This window comes from Gallus gallus, chromosome 2, assembly GCF_016699485.2.
Source record: "Gallus gallus isolate bGalGal1 chromosome 2, bGalGal1.mat.broiler.GRCg7b, whole genome shotgun sequence".
Classification (NCBI taxonomy): domain Eukaryota; kingdom Metazoa; phylum Chordata; class Aves; order Galliformes; family Phasianidae; genus Gallus; species Gallus gallus.
The window spans coordinates 9,889,294-9,903,118 of NC_052533.1; the positions used below are offsets into that span (position 1 = coordinate 9,889,294).

Genomic DNA, 13,825 nt, shown 5'->3' on the forward strand with positions numbered 1-13,825 from the left:
AGTAGCACTTTTCTTTAATATTCAGTGCAGCATAGTGTAGCCTTTCAAAATGTCAAAAGCTGCCCATCTTTCGCTATGAGGACTATCTCTGAAAATACCAAAGTACTTTTGGAACCATATCACTGGTATGAATTCAAGTCCAAATGAGCATGACAGTCTCTGTATGAGTTCAGTCCTGATAGACAGGAGCCCAAGCCACGAAGTATTTATATTCAAAGTGATAATTTGGTACATGCCTTGCTGATTTTAGGAGAAGTCGATGGCTAAACTGGATTAGCAAATGAATCTTCAGTAAAGATGTTTCTGTGTCTGACAGGACATTTAGCAAGAGGGCAGGCAGCTGATGGGTCTCCTTTTGGAGCTAGGAGATGTTTGTGGCTCATCAAAAGCAAGAGAGACTTTCAGCATGCACAGCTAATAAGTACTTATGATAACATTAATGTCTAATTTGTCATATTTTTCAAATGTGTTAAGCATAGGAAGATTCTGTGTAAATAGGAATTGTCAGCTCTTGGCCACTGGAAGTCTGTTTTTTAAGTCAAGATCTCTTATCCTTGTTTTGTGTTTCTCAATCTGTCTGTTTATCCAACAGGGCCTGGATCCCCTCTGAAAACATCCAGGACATCACAGTTAACATCCATCGGCTGCACGTGAAACGCAGCATGGGATGGAAGAAGGCCTGTGATGAGCTGGAACTGCACCAGCGATTCCTTCGTGAGGGGAGATTCTGGAAATCAAAGAATGAGGATAAAGGGGAAGAGGAGGCAGAGTCAAGTATCTCCTCCACCAGCAATGAGCAGGTGAGCACCACCACGATGTTAGCATTCAGAGAAATCTCTTACAGGATAGGGTACAAACATGACGTACCTTTGATTAACGTACTTTTAAATTAGCCTTGTGCTCTGTCTACAGTTTTATGGTGACTATAAGAGGATTCAAAGACTTATTTTCTCCACGTTTTGTAGCTTAGTGGTAGCAAGGATATAAATTTTTTCTCTTCTCTTTTTTCTCTTTTTTCTTGGATGACCTCTGAGAAGTTTCAAAATGTTTGTTATCTACAGCACCTTGGTAAGAACAGACCAAGATTTCTAAAGTTAAGCAGGCATGTTCAAGTTAAATGTCATGGATATCAGATGGACGGCAGCACTGCCTTCCTGAACTTTCATCAAGGGACAGGCCTGTAGCTGTTCGGCCTTTTCACAGCTGGAGTGCATTCACTCAGGACTGTAATCTGTGGTGCCAATTCCTGAGCAACACCAACCATGACTTTGTTAGAAAGTCCAAGGAAAGTCCAAGGTGCGAACACTGCACTTCAGGAGCATGTGACCAACAACTAATTAAAATAATTCCAAAATAATTCTGCAAAATAAGAAAAATTAAACTGCTTCAACAAATCTGAAATGCACAGAGGGACAAGATAGAAAACTTTGGACTGGAAATGCCCTTATCAAAGCCAGGCCTTGTTAGTCATTCTTTGTACAAGAGAGTGTTTTATATTTGCAATCGCTGACTTGGCAGGAAGTTTTTCATAGCTTGCAGGATGCACCTCTGTATTTTTGGCAACCTCTTCCCTTGCATCATCTTCTTTCCTCATTTGAAACCACCAGCCTCTCTCTAAATCTGCATTTTAAAAGATCAGTGTGTTTTGACCCTCTTCTCTGCCCTTTAGTCAAACAGGTCTATCATCTAATTTGTGGCTAAAAACTTATGGCTCATACAACTGGATGTTGCTTTATGGGGATGTGTCTTACCAAAGATATTTTATTTTTTGCTTAGTTTACCTTACTAAACTTTTGTAGCCCCTTTTATTTAATTTTGTGTATGCAGTCATTCAATACCATAGAATGAAACAAGGAAACAGTCACAGAATTTATGACAGGTAACAGTTTCCCCAGTTTTTCAGGTTTTAAAGTGTCCATTTGCACATTTTCTATCCCATCTCACCTGTTCATCCTTCACTTATTTGATGTTTGTACCTGCTTCATTGGTTTCCAAACAGAGGAACATAAGAATAGCCATCAAACTCAGAGCTTTAAAGTAATCTGCAATATTCTTGTACTGATGCTAGATAGTACTGGATGCTTCAGAGACTTCACTGTAAGGAACTGTGAGATGATACACCATTCACTTAGATCTTAATTCCTTTTTTATTTGCTAGAGATATTTATTTGCCATTGGTTTGTTGGGTTTTTTTAGGCATGACGTACTGATAACTCTTCATGTATACAATAATAATCAATTAAAGCAAGTCTCAATAATCTTACTGCCTTTCTTTATGCATGTTTTCTTTGTGATAGTTATTGCTTTCTGGCTTCAACAAGATCTACTACCTAATTATGAGTTGCTGATATCAGAATATTCCAGAAAACAAGGGTTTGAATTTGCATGTGAAATGAAGCAAAGAATGATTACAGATATTTTAAAAAATACATACTGAATTTTAGAATGTTTGTGAGTTTTGTTCCTTTATCAGAGTATAGTTATCACTGATAGTGGAGAAGGTTTACTGTGTGCACTCGTTATTTAAGAACCATACTCAACTTTCTGTTGGCTATATTATTTGCAAATAAACACAAGGAAGACACACATCGTTCGTGTTACAATGAATGCTACTCATATGAACTGTTTGGAATGATTCAGTGTTCTTTGCATAATGTTCACAGCTGAAGGTTACTCAGGAACCAAGAGCAAAGAAAGGACGACGTAACCAGAGTATGGAACTCAAAAAAGAAGTAAGTAACCTCAATTACGTGTTTGCAGAGATAGCAACATACGAAAAGTCTGAAGTTTAATAGGTGCACCTTTGGATTCTTTCACTTTTTACTGATTTTGTAATATTAATCTTAGAAATTTCAGCCCCATAGCTTTGTTCTCCTTGCTAACAAACATAATCGTACATGCCAGATTGAAGCCACTGGTGTCATTATGGTGATATTCTGTATCATGAATAAATCCACTGTTAGTCTACAAGAATTTTTTAGAGACAATTCTAATAGCTAAGTCTACACACAAAAGCAATTCAGAAGTATTTTGCAAGATCAAGAATATTAAGTTCATAAAATACCATAACCAGACTTGACCATGGAACTTCCTTTCTTGTCTATCCACCTCACAAACTGAATGAACTGGGGGAAACATTAACCCATGGTCATGTAACTACAGAACTGTGTTATTATCCTTGTACACAAGGGGGCAGTTGCTTAGACAGTCATAAATGTAGCATTAGTCCCAGTTTCTAAGTTTTCTTGTCCTTGTTTCAGTTGCATGATGAACATTAAGAAAAAGCTGCATTTATCAGTGATCCTGAAGTCAATCCGAGTGATCTATTATAGACTAATTGGTTGCCAAAGGGAATATACAGTCTTTTGGTTGGTGTGCCAAGTACCCCATCACACTGTCAAGCACAAAGGCCAGTCCTGAGCAAGTCAGGTGCATTAAGGACTGTGAACTTTGTTTGTACACTGTTAAATGAGCTTTTAAAAATGCAAGTTAAAAAAAAAAGGTATATCTGTGTCTTGAGATACTTCAAATATCACCAAGAATTTGTGAATTTATTGCTTTATCTGTTCTGAAGAGCAGAAACAATTGATATTACACTGTAATAACGTAGGGAGCTAAATTCAGTACAGTACATTACAGTGACTATGATTTCTTTCCTGATAATTGTGTAATTACAGAAAGCTTCTGTGGTCATCCAAGTTCTGTATTATTGGAACCAAGACTTAGACACTCCTTAGTCTTTCATCTTCAAAGCACCTTTGAAGTACTAATCAATCCTTGCAGCAGTTCTATGAAATAAGTGGAATATTAAAGTCTCCAGCAGAGCCTGTTGGGCCCTGGGTTTGCCAAAAAAGTTGAGGCACTGTGGCCACACTGTCTCTTCAGGAAGAATGGCAGGGGGAAAAACCTGTAGTAATCCTTTACTGGTGCCACTGGGCCTTCAGTGATCTGGCATGGTACTTCTAGGGAGGTGATACTTTTTGTTGAGGTTGATGGTACTTTTAGGGAAGTGAGGGTGGTGAGTGTGGCTTCCTTCAGGAGAGCTCCCAGTTGAGGTCAGAAAAGCCTCCCCAGAAGGCCCATCTACCCCGTGTCAGCAAACACCTTTTGCATTAGTTGTGCTGCTGTTAGTCAGATAATTTTTTTTTTCTCCGGGGGGAATTGAGAGTTAATTTGTTCTGTGTTGATACCTGGATTTGCAAGTTTGTTCTTTCTCCGTAGGAGCCAGAACCTGAAACTGAAGCAGTAAGTTCAAGCCAGGAAATTCCCACAATGCCTCAGCCCATTGAAAAGGTTTCAGTCTCAACTCAGACCAAGAAGTTAAGTGCCTCTTCTCCAAAAATGCTGCACCGGAGCACCCAGACCAATAATGATGGAGTGTGTCAGAACATGTGCCATGACAAATACACCAAAATCTTTAATGATTTCAAGGACAGGATGAAAGCTGATCACAAAAGAGAAACTGAGAGAGTTGTGCGAGAGGCAGTGGAAAAGGTAACACTTGTCAAACACCACCTACACCGCGGTTTGAGGAGAGGAGGAGTGGGATTAGGATTTTTTTTTTCTACATTCTTTTCTACTTTAGTTAAACATCCACCCATCAGAAAGTAGGTAAAAAACCTTTTTCAAAGAGACCACATAAAAACAGTCTTCAGTATTGCTTTTCAGACAACTGCTTTACCAGCAGGCCTTAGTTTAAGTAGAAAGCTCTTGCTGCTTTTGGTTCTAGTCCAGTAAAATCAGTTTGTGATCCAAAAGTGAAACTGATTGTTCATTCATGATTATCCATTTCCAAAGCCTTTCTTTGTCTTCATTGTCAAGTGCATTTGTAAACAATGCCATTGTTTAAATGCTATTCATAAACAATTCTTCTTCTGTCAAACTTCTGACCTAAACATTAAAGAGGTTGGCTGAAATTTGTTTGAGTTTTCTTGTCTAACAGTAACATCTAAAAATTTGTTATCTAAGTCTGAACTGGTCACCTTTGGCTGGAGGAAACAGGACAAATCAGAGGATGATTCATCTGACCTCACTTAAGTACCTGTCTCAAGAAAAAAATGATTTTCCTCCTGGAGGAAGGACTTTGGAATGAACGTAGGGAGTTGAGGTGTTAATCCTGTAGGACTAAGACACCAAACCTCTCGCTGTTCATACAAGGGCAAAGGAATTCCACTGACAGTGAATAATGAAATGGTACCTCTCATTGAACGTAGAGATGTTACACTTTGTATTTTCTGTTGTGCTCTTACTTTGGAGTTATATGAAGTTATAGATTTAGAAAAGACAAAATCTTTGCCTAACAAAAATTAATTCATAATTTTGAAACCGATCATTAACAAAATAGACATGGAACCTGTGGAGCTGTTTTTATGGTTGCCTTGCAGAACAAAACAATTATGAGCAATTCTTATGGGATGGAAGTTTTGTTATAGCTGTAACAGAGATAACTTTTTGTTTTCTAAATAGAAGAAATCTCTAATTAGATGACCTCCACTCACATCAGTGCTAGGGGCTTAAAGAAGATAGATTTATTCCAGTAGCTATCCACTGACTTGCTTTGCTGACTTACTTTCTTATGGCAGCTGCGTACAGAGATGGAAGAAGAGAAAAGGCAGGCTGTAAGTAAAGCCGTGGCCAATGCACAAGGAGAGATGGACAGAAAATGTAAGCAAGTAAAGGAGAAGTGCAAAGAAGAATTTTTAGAAGAAATTAAGAAGTTAGCAGGCCAGCACAAGCAGCTGATTTCCCAGACCAAGAAGAAGCAGTGGGTAAGTCTCAAAACTTTACTACAAGACAAGAAGTGGAAATGTATAATGCAGACTGCAGGCCAATTGTAGGCATTCTCTTCCTTACTTTTACCTGCGTCGCTTTTTCAATTGTCTCTCATCTTCAAGGTTTGAGCTTTCAGATTTCCTTCACCCCCACATTTGAACTCCAGATTCTGACTGCTTTCCATCTAATTTAGGTAGCGTTAACAGAACCATCTTCCATAGCCCAGCCAGATGTTGCTAAATATTGCTGAACAATGTGTAGTTGTACTTCATATCAAACGAATTTTGCATTATGTTCCCACTCCTTTGATCTCCAGGCCCTAGAGAGTACAAGCTCTGCTTGTATGCATTTGGAGCTCCATTCTAGAAATCCTCGTATTGATATCATTTTGGCCTTTTCCTCCCCAAGCTTTTTCTGCAGCTCTTTTATGTTCTTGTGTATTTAAGACACATTTTCTCAACTATATTATTTCCCTCCCTTTTTCCCACTCACCTACCTTGGAGCTTTGATTCTGCCAGCTGTGGCAGAGCAATGTGTGGGCTCCTTGCCACAAGATGGCACGCTGCTCTGAGCGACGGACGGCCACCGGCTGCCACCGCTACCCTGCACAGCGCCCGCATTCCTTCCTCTGCAGAGGGCTGTGCTTGTTTGGGCTCAGCCTCATCAGCCTATGTGGATGAAATGACGGGCCCTGCAGAGAGAACTGCATTCTGTAGGGGGTGAAAGGAATATTAAAGCCAGACAATAGGTTGCTGCCTGGAACAGCTGCAAGTTTGGGGTTTTCTTTTTACAGAGAATTCCTTTTGAGCTCCTGCAGCGTTTTCATTTTGATTCCTAATAGAGATGTACTGTAGGTGTGATGATGCTGCAGCGCTTGGTTCTCCATCAGTGAGCAAATCCCTCCCTGTGTACCTCTCTCTGCAGACCCAAGAAGTGATTTAGGTCTCAAACTCGATCAAGTTGCTGTCTGTAATGAGTCCCCAGCCCCTGGTGTCTGCACGCTTTTGCTTGTGGCACTTGAAAGGGAAACTGAATTGGCGTTTCCCACCATAAAACTGCATCAAATTAGCTCTATTCTGTGAGACGTTTCAAGTGTGCGTGTGAACTGTTGCCACCACTCAGCCGATAAGCTGTAATTCAATCACAGTAACTGGATGGTGAGTCTGGGCTCTTAGCTGGAGCTGGTTGGGATTGTTTCTTTTTGAAGGCAGAATTTATGAAAGACACTCCTGAGATTTCTGTTTGTCTGTTCCAATGTGTCTTTACCGTGTCCTTTAGCCTCATCACAGTGCCATGGCACCACATCTCTGCATCTTAGGATCATGCGCTTAATGCCTCTTTCCAAGCAAGACAATTAAAGATATAAAGAGCATTTGACAGCTTCACCTTCTCCTGTGGGCCCAGAGCTGTCAGTCACCACCTTAAATGAATGCATTGTGCAGGCAGCTGGTTTTCATGTGCTGGGAGGGAGGGGAAGGATAAACACCTTTGCATTCAGGCTGATGGATCTGCCTGCCAACATGCAGCCTCAGGCAGCTGGAGATGGTCCAATTACACAACTCCCCAGTGATTTTTCTTTCTGTGGCACTAATGACAGTCCCTGGTGTGTAGTACCACTGTTGTATGCTGCTATTATAATAATGATGCCTCCTTACTAAAATCTCATGTAATTAACACATACTAAATGAGTTTTGGTGGCTTTGCTTTTTAATTAGAACCAGAGACCTCTGGTTTTGCGTAATGCAGATGTCTGGGCTTGGGAATGCAGCTGTTACTATTCATACTGTATTTGTATTTTTCCTAGATTTAAAAAATAGTCTGGTCAGAATGAAGGGATTGCTTTGCTGGTGCTTGACAGGCACATGAGCCTTCTTAAAGAACCACGTTCTGTGTTGCTCTGACTGGTCACAGTCCCCTTGGCTTAGCCAAATTTCAATTCTATACCTTCAGAAAAGTTGGAATTAATACAGATACCTCAAGTGAACAGCAAATGGAAGGAAGAAATGGAAAGGCAGAGAGTCATGAGTTTATGCAATGTGATGATCTACAGAACTCAGACTGCAGTGCCACAGTTGTTTTGTTTCTTTTTTATTTTCTTCTGGTTATTTCACTTGCCTATAAGCATCATTTAAAGTGGTGCATAGTTCATCTTTAACCTCCGTCTCTCTCAGTAAGGCTTACCTGTATATTTATTCTAACTTGCAACAGGTTGTTTTCAAGTGACTACGTTTGTCTGTGACAAGTACAGTCTGAAACAGAACCGCAAATGATTGATAATATTTAAGAAGTGGAAAATACAAAGGGAAGGAGGCCTGAGGCCAGCTGGCATTTTGCCTTCTCTGCCACATGTGCTGGTACCAGCTTAGATGACACTTTATTTCCCTTCTGTAAGGGGAGATTTACATCCCACACTTATGGCCAACATATGTAAAGGGAACTGCAGTGTCTGCAAACCCATTGTCCTCTCCTGTCTTAGTGTTTTTGATCTCTCCAAGTAAGCAGATGTGAAGCTTGGGGCTGAGGCCTGTGCTGAATGCAATGGAGAGACACAGCTGTTCCCTGTGTGTTCCAGCAGATGATCCTAATGGCTCCCATAGGTTCGTGGGCAGCCAGCAACATGAAAAACCAGGAAAGCAGGCCTCAAAAGAACACTCCTTTGCAGATTTTTCTGCAAATAAACTTCCCTTGAGCTAAGATACAAAGAGAAAATAGAGTGGAGAAGTTACCTTCTCATGCAGCTGAAGCAGTCCCTTTACTGGTGATATAAATAAGTAGTTAGTGGTTTAGTTGATGTAAAAGGCAACCTTCTTGCATCTTTTAGGAGTGTGTAGAGTTGTTGCGTTTTCATTTTGGTTTAAGACATTTGGGTTTTATTTTCTTCGTGGTTCTCCTGTTTTATTAACAATGCTGTAGTTGGACAGTACATTGAAAGTACAACCTGTGTTTCTCTGTGGTTTGACAGCAACCTGCACATTTCTCTGTCTGTTCCCCATCATACAGGAGGTGTTCCAAGCTGAATTCTTAAGTATATTCTCTGATTTTGAGTATGACAAATTCAGAAAGACAAATTTGAGATCATTAGGTCCAATTTTTCAGGTGTTGAGTGTGAGCAGCCCCATTAGCAGCAGTGCCACCCTACTTTGCACGGGCTGGTCAGGCTGACAGTACTGCACGAATCTGGAGGCAGAGCCCGCTGCCCATGTGAGTGCCACACTCCCTGCTGAGCAGCACGCTGGTTCTCTTTGTTCACCTCCTCAGTGACCATGGAGTTATTTTCAACTACCACCAACCTGGGAATGTTCTGCATGGTCCAGCACAAAAATCCTCTTTGCTGAGGCCCTGCTGAGAGGCAGGTATTTCTGCAGAACTCAGGGGCTGTGCAGCGTGTCTTCCTTCAGGAGTTTTGTGCCATGCTGGCAGCCATAAAGGGCAGGAGGTCACGGAGCCATTGTTTGTTCTCCAGGCCTTCTCTGGTTTCTGAAAGGCGTGAAGCTAAAGGCACCTTCTTGCAGTAGCACTGCTGTAGCAGGAGGTCTTCTTATCACCATTTGCAGCGCTCGGGCAATCAGCAGACACTCCAATGATGGCAGCCTTCTTGCAGGCCTACACCAAATGGTCTGTGACAAACCATGCAGTAGGGAGTTATTCTTTTCCCCAGTAATATTTTTGTTGTGCCTTTTGGGATTTCTAATACTTAAAAGGAGATTATAAGCTGGAGGGGAATCAACTTTTTCATAGAATTGGAGAATCATAGAATGGCCTGGGTTGAAAAGGACCACAACAATCATCCAGTTTCAACCCCCCTGCTGTGTGCAGGGTTGCCAACCACCAGACCAGGCTGCCCAGAGCCACGTCCAGCCTGGCCTTGAATGCCTCCAGGGATGGGGCATCTACAACCTGTTTGGGCAACCTGTTCCAGTGTGTCACAACCCTCTGTGTGAAAAACTTCTTCGTAATATCTAACCTAAATCTCCCCTGTCTTAGTTTAAAACCATGGGTAGATACTGATAGGAGGTGGGGGAACTGTTTTAAACTAAAAGAGGGGAGATTTAGGTTCAGTGTTGGGGAAATTTTTCACTGGGAGGGTGGTGAAGTGCTGGCACAGGTTTCCCAGAGAAGCTGTGGATGCCCTATCCCTGGAGGCATGCAAGACCAGGCTGGATGGGGCACTGCTCATGGCAGGGGGTTGAACTATATGATCCCTGAGGTCCCTTCCAACTCAACCCAAGTCGTTCTGTGATTCTGTGATTATTCCTAGCCCAAGAGGATCTCCCCCAGCAGCTCCTGGATGGGTTGGGCTTGTAACAAGACCTCAGGAAGGCAGATCTTCATATTTGGACAGTACACATTCACTCCAGGATTTTTTTTGTCGTAGCTTTTAGGAGGTAGATCAGGATGCCATTATACAAATGCAGAGTAAAAGGTAGCTCCTGTATTGTGTGGCTGAAAACACTCAGTCCACTGTCCTGAGAGATGAGCTTTCTTAAATGAGAGGTGTGCTTGTGGTACTTGGATGGGACAGATTTGCTGAAAGTTGCAGCCTTTCTCGGCACGTGTGACAAATGCTCTGCTGCATTTTGGGTGCCCAGGCATAACAAGTAGTGCTCTGCATGCACCGGTGCACCCATGAGCAGGTGAGAACGCTTGTGGGCAGTGTGGAAGGACCCAGCGAGGGCTGTAATCTTGTCTCATTTGTTCTCTCCAGTGCTACAACTGTGAAGAGGAGGCCATGTACCACTGCTGCTGGAACACTTCCTACTGCTCCATCAAGTGTCAGCAGGAGCACTGGCATGCTGAACACAAACGTACCTGCCGCAGAAAAAGATGAAAGAGCCATTCCTCCGCTAGAACATCACCCCGATGATTGCTATTCTCAGACACAGCGGTTTTTGTTTCCAAGAAGCCAAAATTGTTTAGAATTTGCTTCCCATTTTGCACCAGCCTTTAAACACTTTTCGTAAAAGAAATTTTGCACAGTAATTTCAATCTTCTGTTCAGTGCTCCTCCAAAATTTTGCCAGCGGAATGAATTGAACATCTCTGGGAGCAGGTTACTTTAAATAATTTTAAACTAGAGGATTTGTTGCATTTTCAGCAAATTTTAAAACATTTTTAGGTTTTACAGAGATTTTAATCTTTAAAAAGAGCAGATCTAGAAACAAACCATGCGAGTTTAACAAAAGGAACGTGTAAAAACTAGATCTGAATGTGAGAACTTTAGAACTGTTTCAGAAAAACGAAGCATACTACCTTGATGTAACATTTATTTCTTAACCTTGTTGAGCTGGTTTTGTTCAGCTTAATTTTACTGTTTAAAGGCATTATCTATTGGTTATACCAGTGGGTACATGATTGAATTTAGGGAACAGGGTTGACACAGCAGGTGCTACTCCTGCGTATTTTTTCTTAAATATTTCCCAACTGTGTTTTATTTTCATTATTTCTTTTCAATATATAACTTTTATAACAAAATATTAGCTTTGATCTTGTAGTTTAAAATCACAGGGAACTGGGGTAATCTTTTACTGAGCTGGATCTTAGAGAAAAATGAATATTTAAATTTTGAAGTTTGCACATTTCATCTTCGTCCTGACATGAGTGCTTGTAACAAGAATAAGAAAAGCCAAAAAACAAAACCCAAACAAAAAGAAAGCCAACTACCTTTATCCGTATGTGGAATTACGAGGCTTACAAATTTCGTTACTGTGCCCCCCTTCGGCCTCCCCAATCCAGTGTCCTCTGACTGCCTACGATCTGGTGTCACCTGGTCCATTGTAACTCGATAATTAAAGGAGAAAAAGCACTTACGTTTCACAGAAGCCGTTATGTTTGTAGTAATGGGTCATTGCCTAATAATGAGCTCCATCACTGTACTCAGAATGAAGAATAATGCATGTTAATTTTCTTGTATTAAAGATGCCGTGATTTGTAAAAAGTCTGTATTTTGCGGAATGTCTGGATTAAGAAGCATTACCAATAGGAATGGATCGATAGTTGAAACATGATTTCTTTTGTTTGTTTTATATATAGATATATGAATTGCATCCATGTTCAGAGACAATTTTTTAAATAGATGTAAAGCTTACTTAAATAGCTTTTTCTTTTAAAGTGTCTCCGCATTTTAGTTTCTTCTTTCAGAGGCTGGTCTTAGACCGAGTCACGCGCCCATTAATCATCCCGCTATTTTTTGAGGAGTTAGAGGAATAATTTGTAAATATTTATTTAGATCTTTGATATTTATTGAAAGCAATTACATGATGGAACGATGGAAGCTGAAGAATCAGGAGGAAAGCCTTTTAAAAAGTTTTCTCTAGGATTTGTCAGGGTCATTGTAAAGATGAAAATACAACTAAGACTTCTGTGAACTGCCATTGGAATCCTGATCTTTTTTACGTACAGCGGTGATAGAAGTTAATTGACTTGATACTGCCTAAGAGCACCCAACACCTTGTGGGAATTGAGCGGTAAGCGGATGGGAGAAGGTAGTGCGTAGACGGTAACTTGTATTACCACAGCTACATTATTGCCTGATTAACGTGTAATTAACTTTTGTCGCCTCTGTGTTGTGACTGTAAAACACTTCACAACTAAAAATCAATCCTGTTCAATTACTTTACGAGTTCCAAAACTTCGATCCACCCCTATGAAAGCAAGTTATTGTGGAAATATTTTTGGTGTAAAATCATTCCAGAATATGTAATATTTAACTGATAGCTGCATGAAAGTAAGATTCGTGTTACTTTGGCTTTTTTGTCTCTGTTGACACGGTTGCACATTTCCAAGTTACTACAGCGTGAAAACTGTGTGTTTTAAAGAAAAAAACAAAACAAAAAAAAAAAGATTGTGGCCTGGTTTTGTATAAGTTTTAGGTAAAATTACAATTGATTGTTTTAGGAATCATGATTTAAAATTAATTTTTCTGCAAATCATAAAGCTATATTAAAGTGTTGAGCTTAGCCACTATGCACATTGTAATTATTCATTGTGGCTGTCCAGTTTATGATGCATTCTGGCATTTTGTAAGCTGCTCTGACTAGCAATATATAGAGTCATTTAATGTGTTAACATTGGGTAATAAATGTATTTAAAAAAAAAAAAAAAGCATCTCGCTGAAAGTGTGTGTGTTAATTGTGGCCAGTTGCCTCAAGGTGGCCGTGCCCAGGGCTGTAGATGGGGTGAGCATGTCTGGACTCCCTGGGACCTGCTGCTGCCTGACGGGGGGTGAGCCATGCAAGGATCTGGGCATTGAACCATGGCTCTCGGCACAACGATGAGTTTTGTCAGTCTGTTCAGAGTCAGCAGCCCTCCAGGGCTGTGTCCATCAAGTGTTGGTTTTAAGGCCAGCTTCTGTGTGACTGCAGCTTGTACCCCCTCCTTGGTCTCACCCACGGCCCCGTCTGCCCCTCACCCAACCCAATAACCACCATGATCCTGTGCCCAGGGTGGATGGAGTAAGGTAATTGTACCTGGAGGTAGGACCACTGACCTCCTGGTAAACAAAAGTTACCCCACAGATCACCACACAGCCCCACTGGTGCAGTGCCTGCGGCCCCCAGCAGAAGGGGCATTTGGGGGAAGGATTGTCCTGGAGCTCTGCCATGGTATCAAGGCAGAAGGAGGGATGCTGGGAGGCAATTTCGCTGTGTCTCTCTGTGGGAATTATTACCTGGTTAGAGCTGCTTGTCCCAGGAAAATAATCAATGTATATTTTAAATATTTAAAATCTCGTTTGTTATTTTGCTATCCAAAGTTTTCTGCTCTTACATGAGTCGGAGTGTTTTACCCAAGAGTGCGAATGTTACTCATTCAGCTTGCTAAAACTTGGTTCAATACAAATAACTAGCATAGCTCACATATTGCAAATTAATCATTTATACTGAAGTAAACCAACAAAATGGGATCAGGAAAAGGCAGCGGCCATCTCCCAGCTGCCTTTTCCAGGCCTCTTCCCTTCTGGAGAACCACAGCCAGCCTCCGAGCCCAGCATCAGCAGCCCAGCAGCAAAATCCCCTGTGCGACGCTGCAGCAGTGAGTAGGGCTTGTTCAAAGGCATT

General features: G+C 41.2%; 1 protein-coding gene across 21 annotated transcripts in view; it reads left to right on the forward strand.

Annotated features, from left to right (window-relative positions):
• The window catches only part of ZMYND11 (zinc finger MYND-type containing 11), a 102,768-nt gene extending 89,896 nt beyond the window's left edge, over positions 1 to 12,872 (forward strand). For all 21 annotated transcript variants that reach the window (XM_046937841.1, XM_040694814.2, XM_040694865.2 and 18 more), the window contains 5 exons: positions 593 to 800; positions 2,664 to 2,732; positions 4,222 to 4,494; positions 5,583 to 5,768; positions 10,478 to 12,872. In XM_046937841.1, coding sequence (XP_046793797.1) covers positions 593 to 800; positions 2,664 to 2,732; positions 4,222 to 4,494; positions 5,583 to 5,768; positions 10,478 to 10,600 — 859 coding nt within the window. In that variant the 3' untranslated portion in view covers positions 10,601 to 12,872. The remainder of the gene's footprint in view (positions 1 to 592; positions 801 to 2,663; positions 2,733 to 4,221; positions 4,495 to 5,582; positions 5,769 to 10,477) is intronic.
• Positions 12,873 to 13,825: the final 953 nt, after the last annotated feature.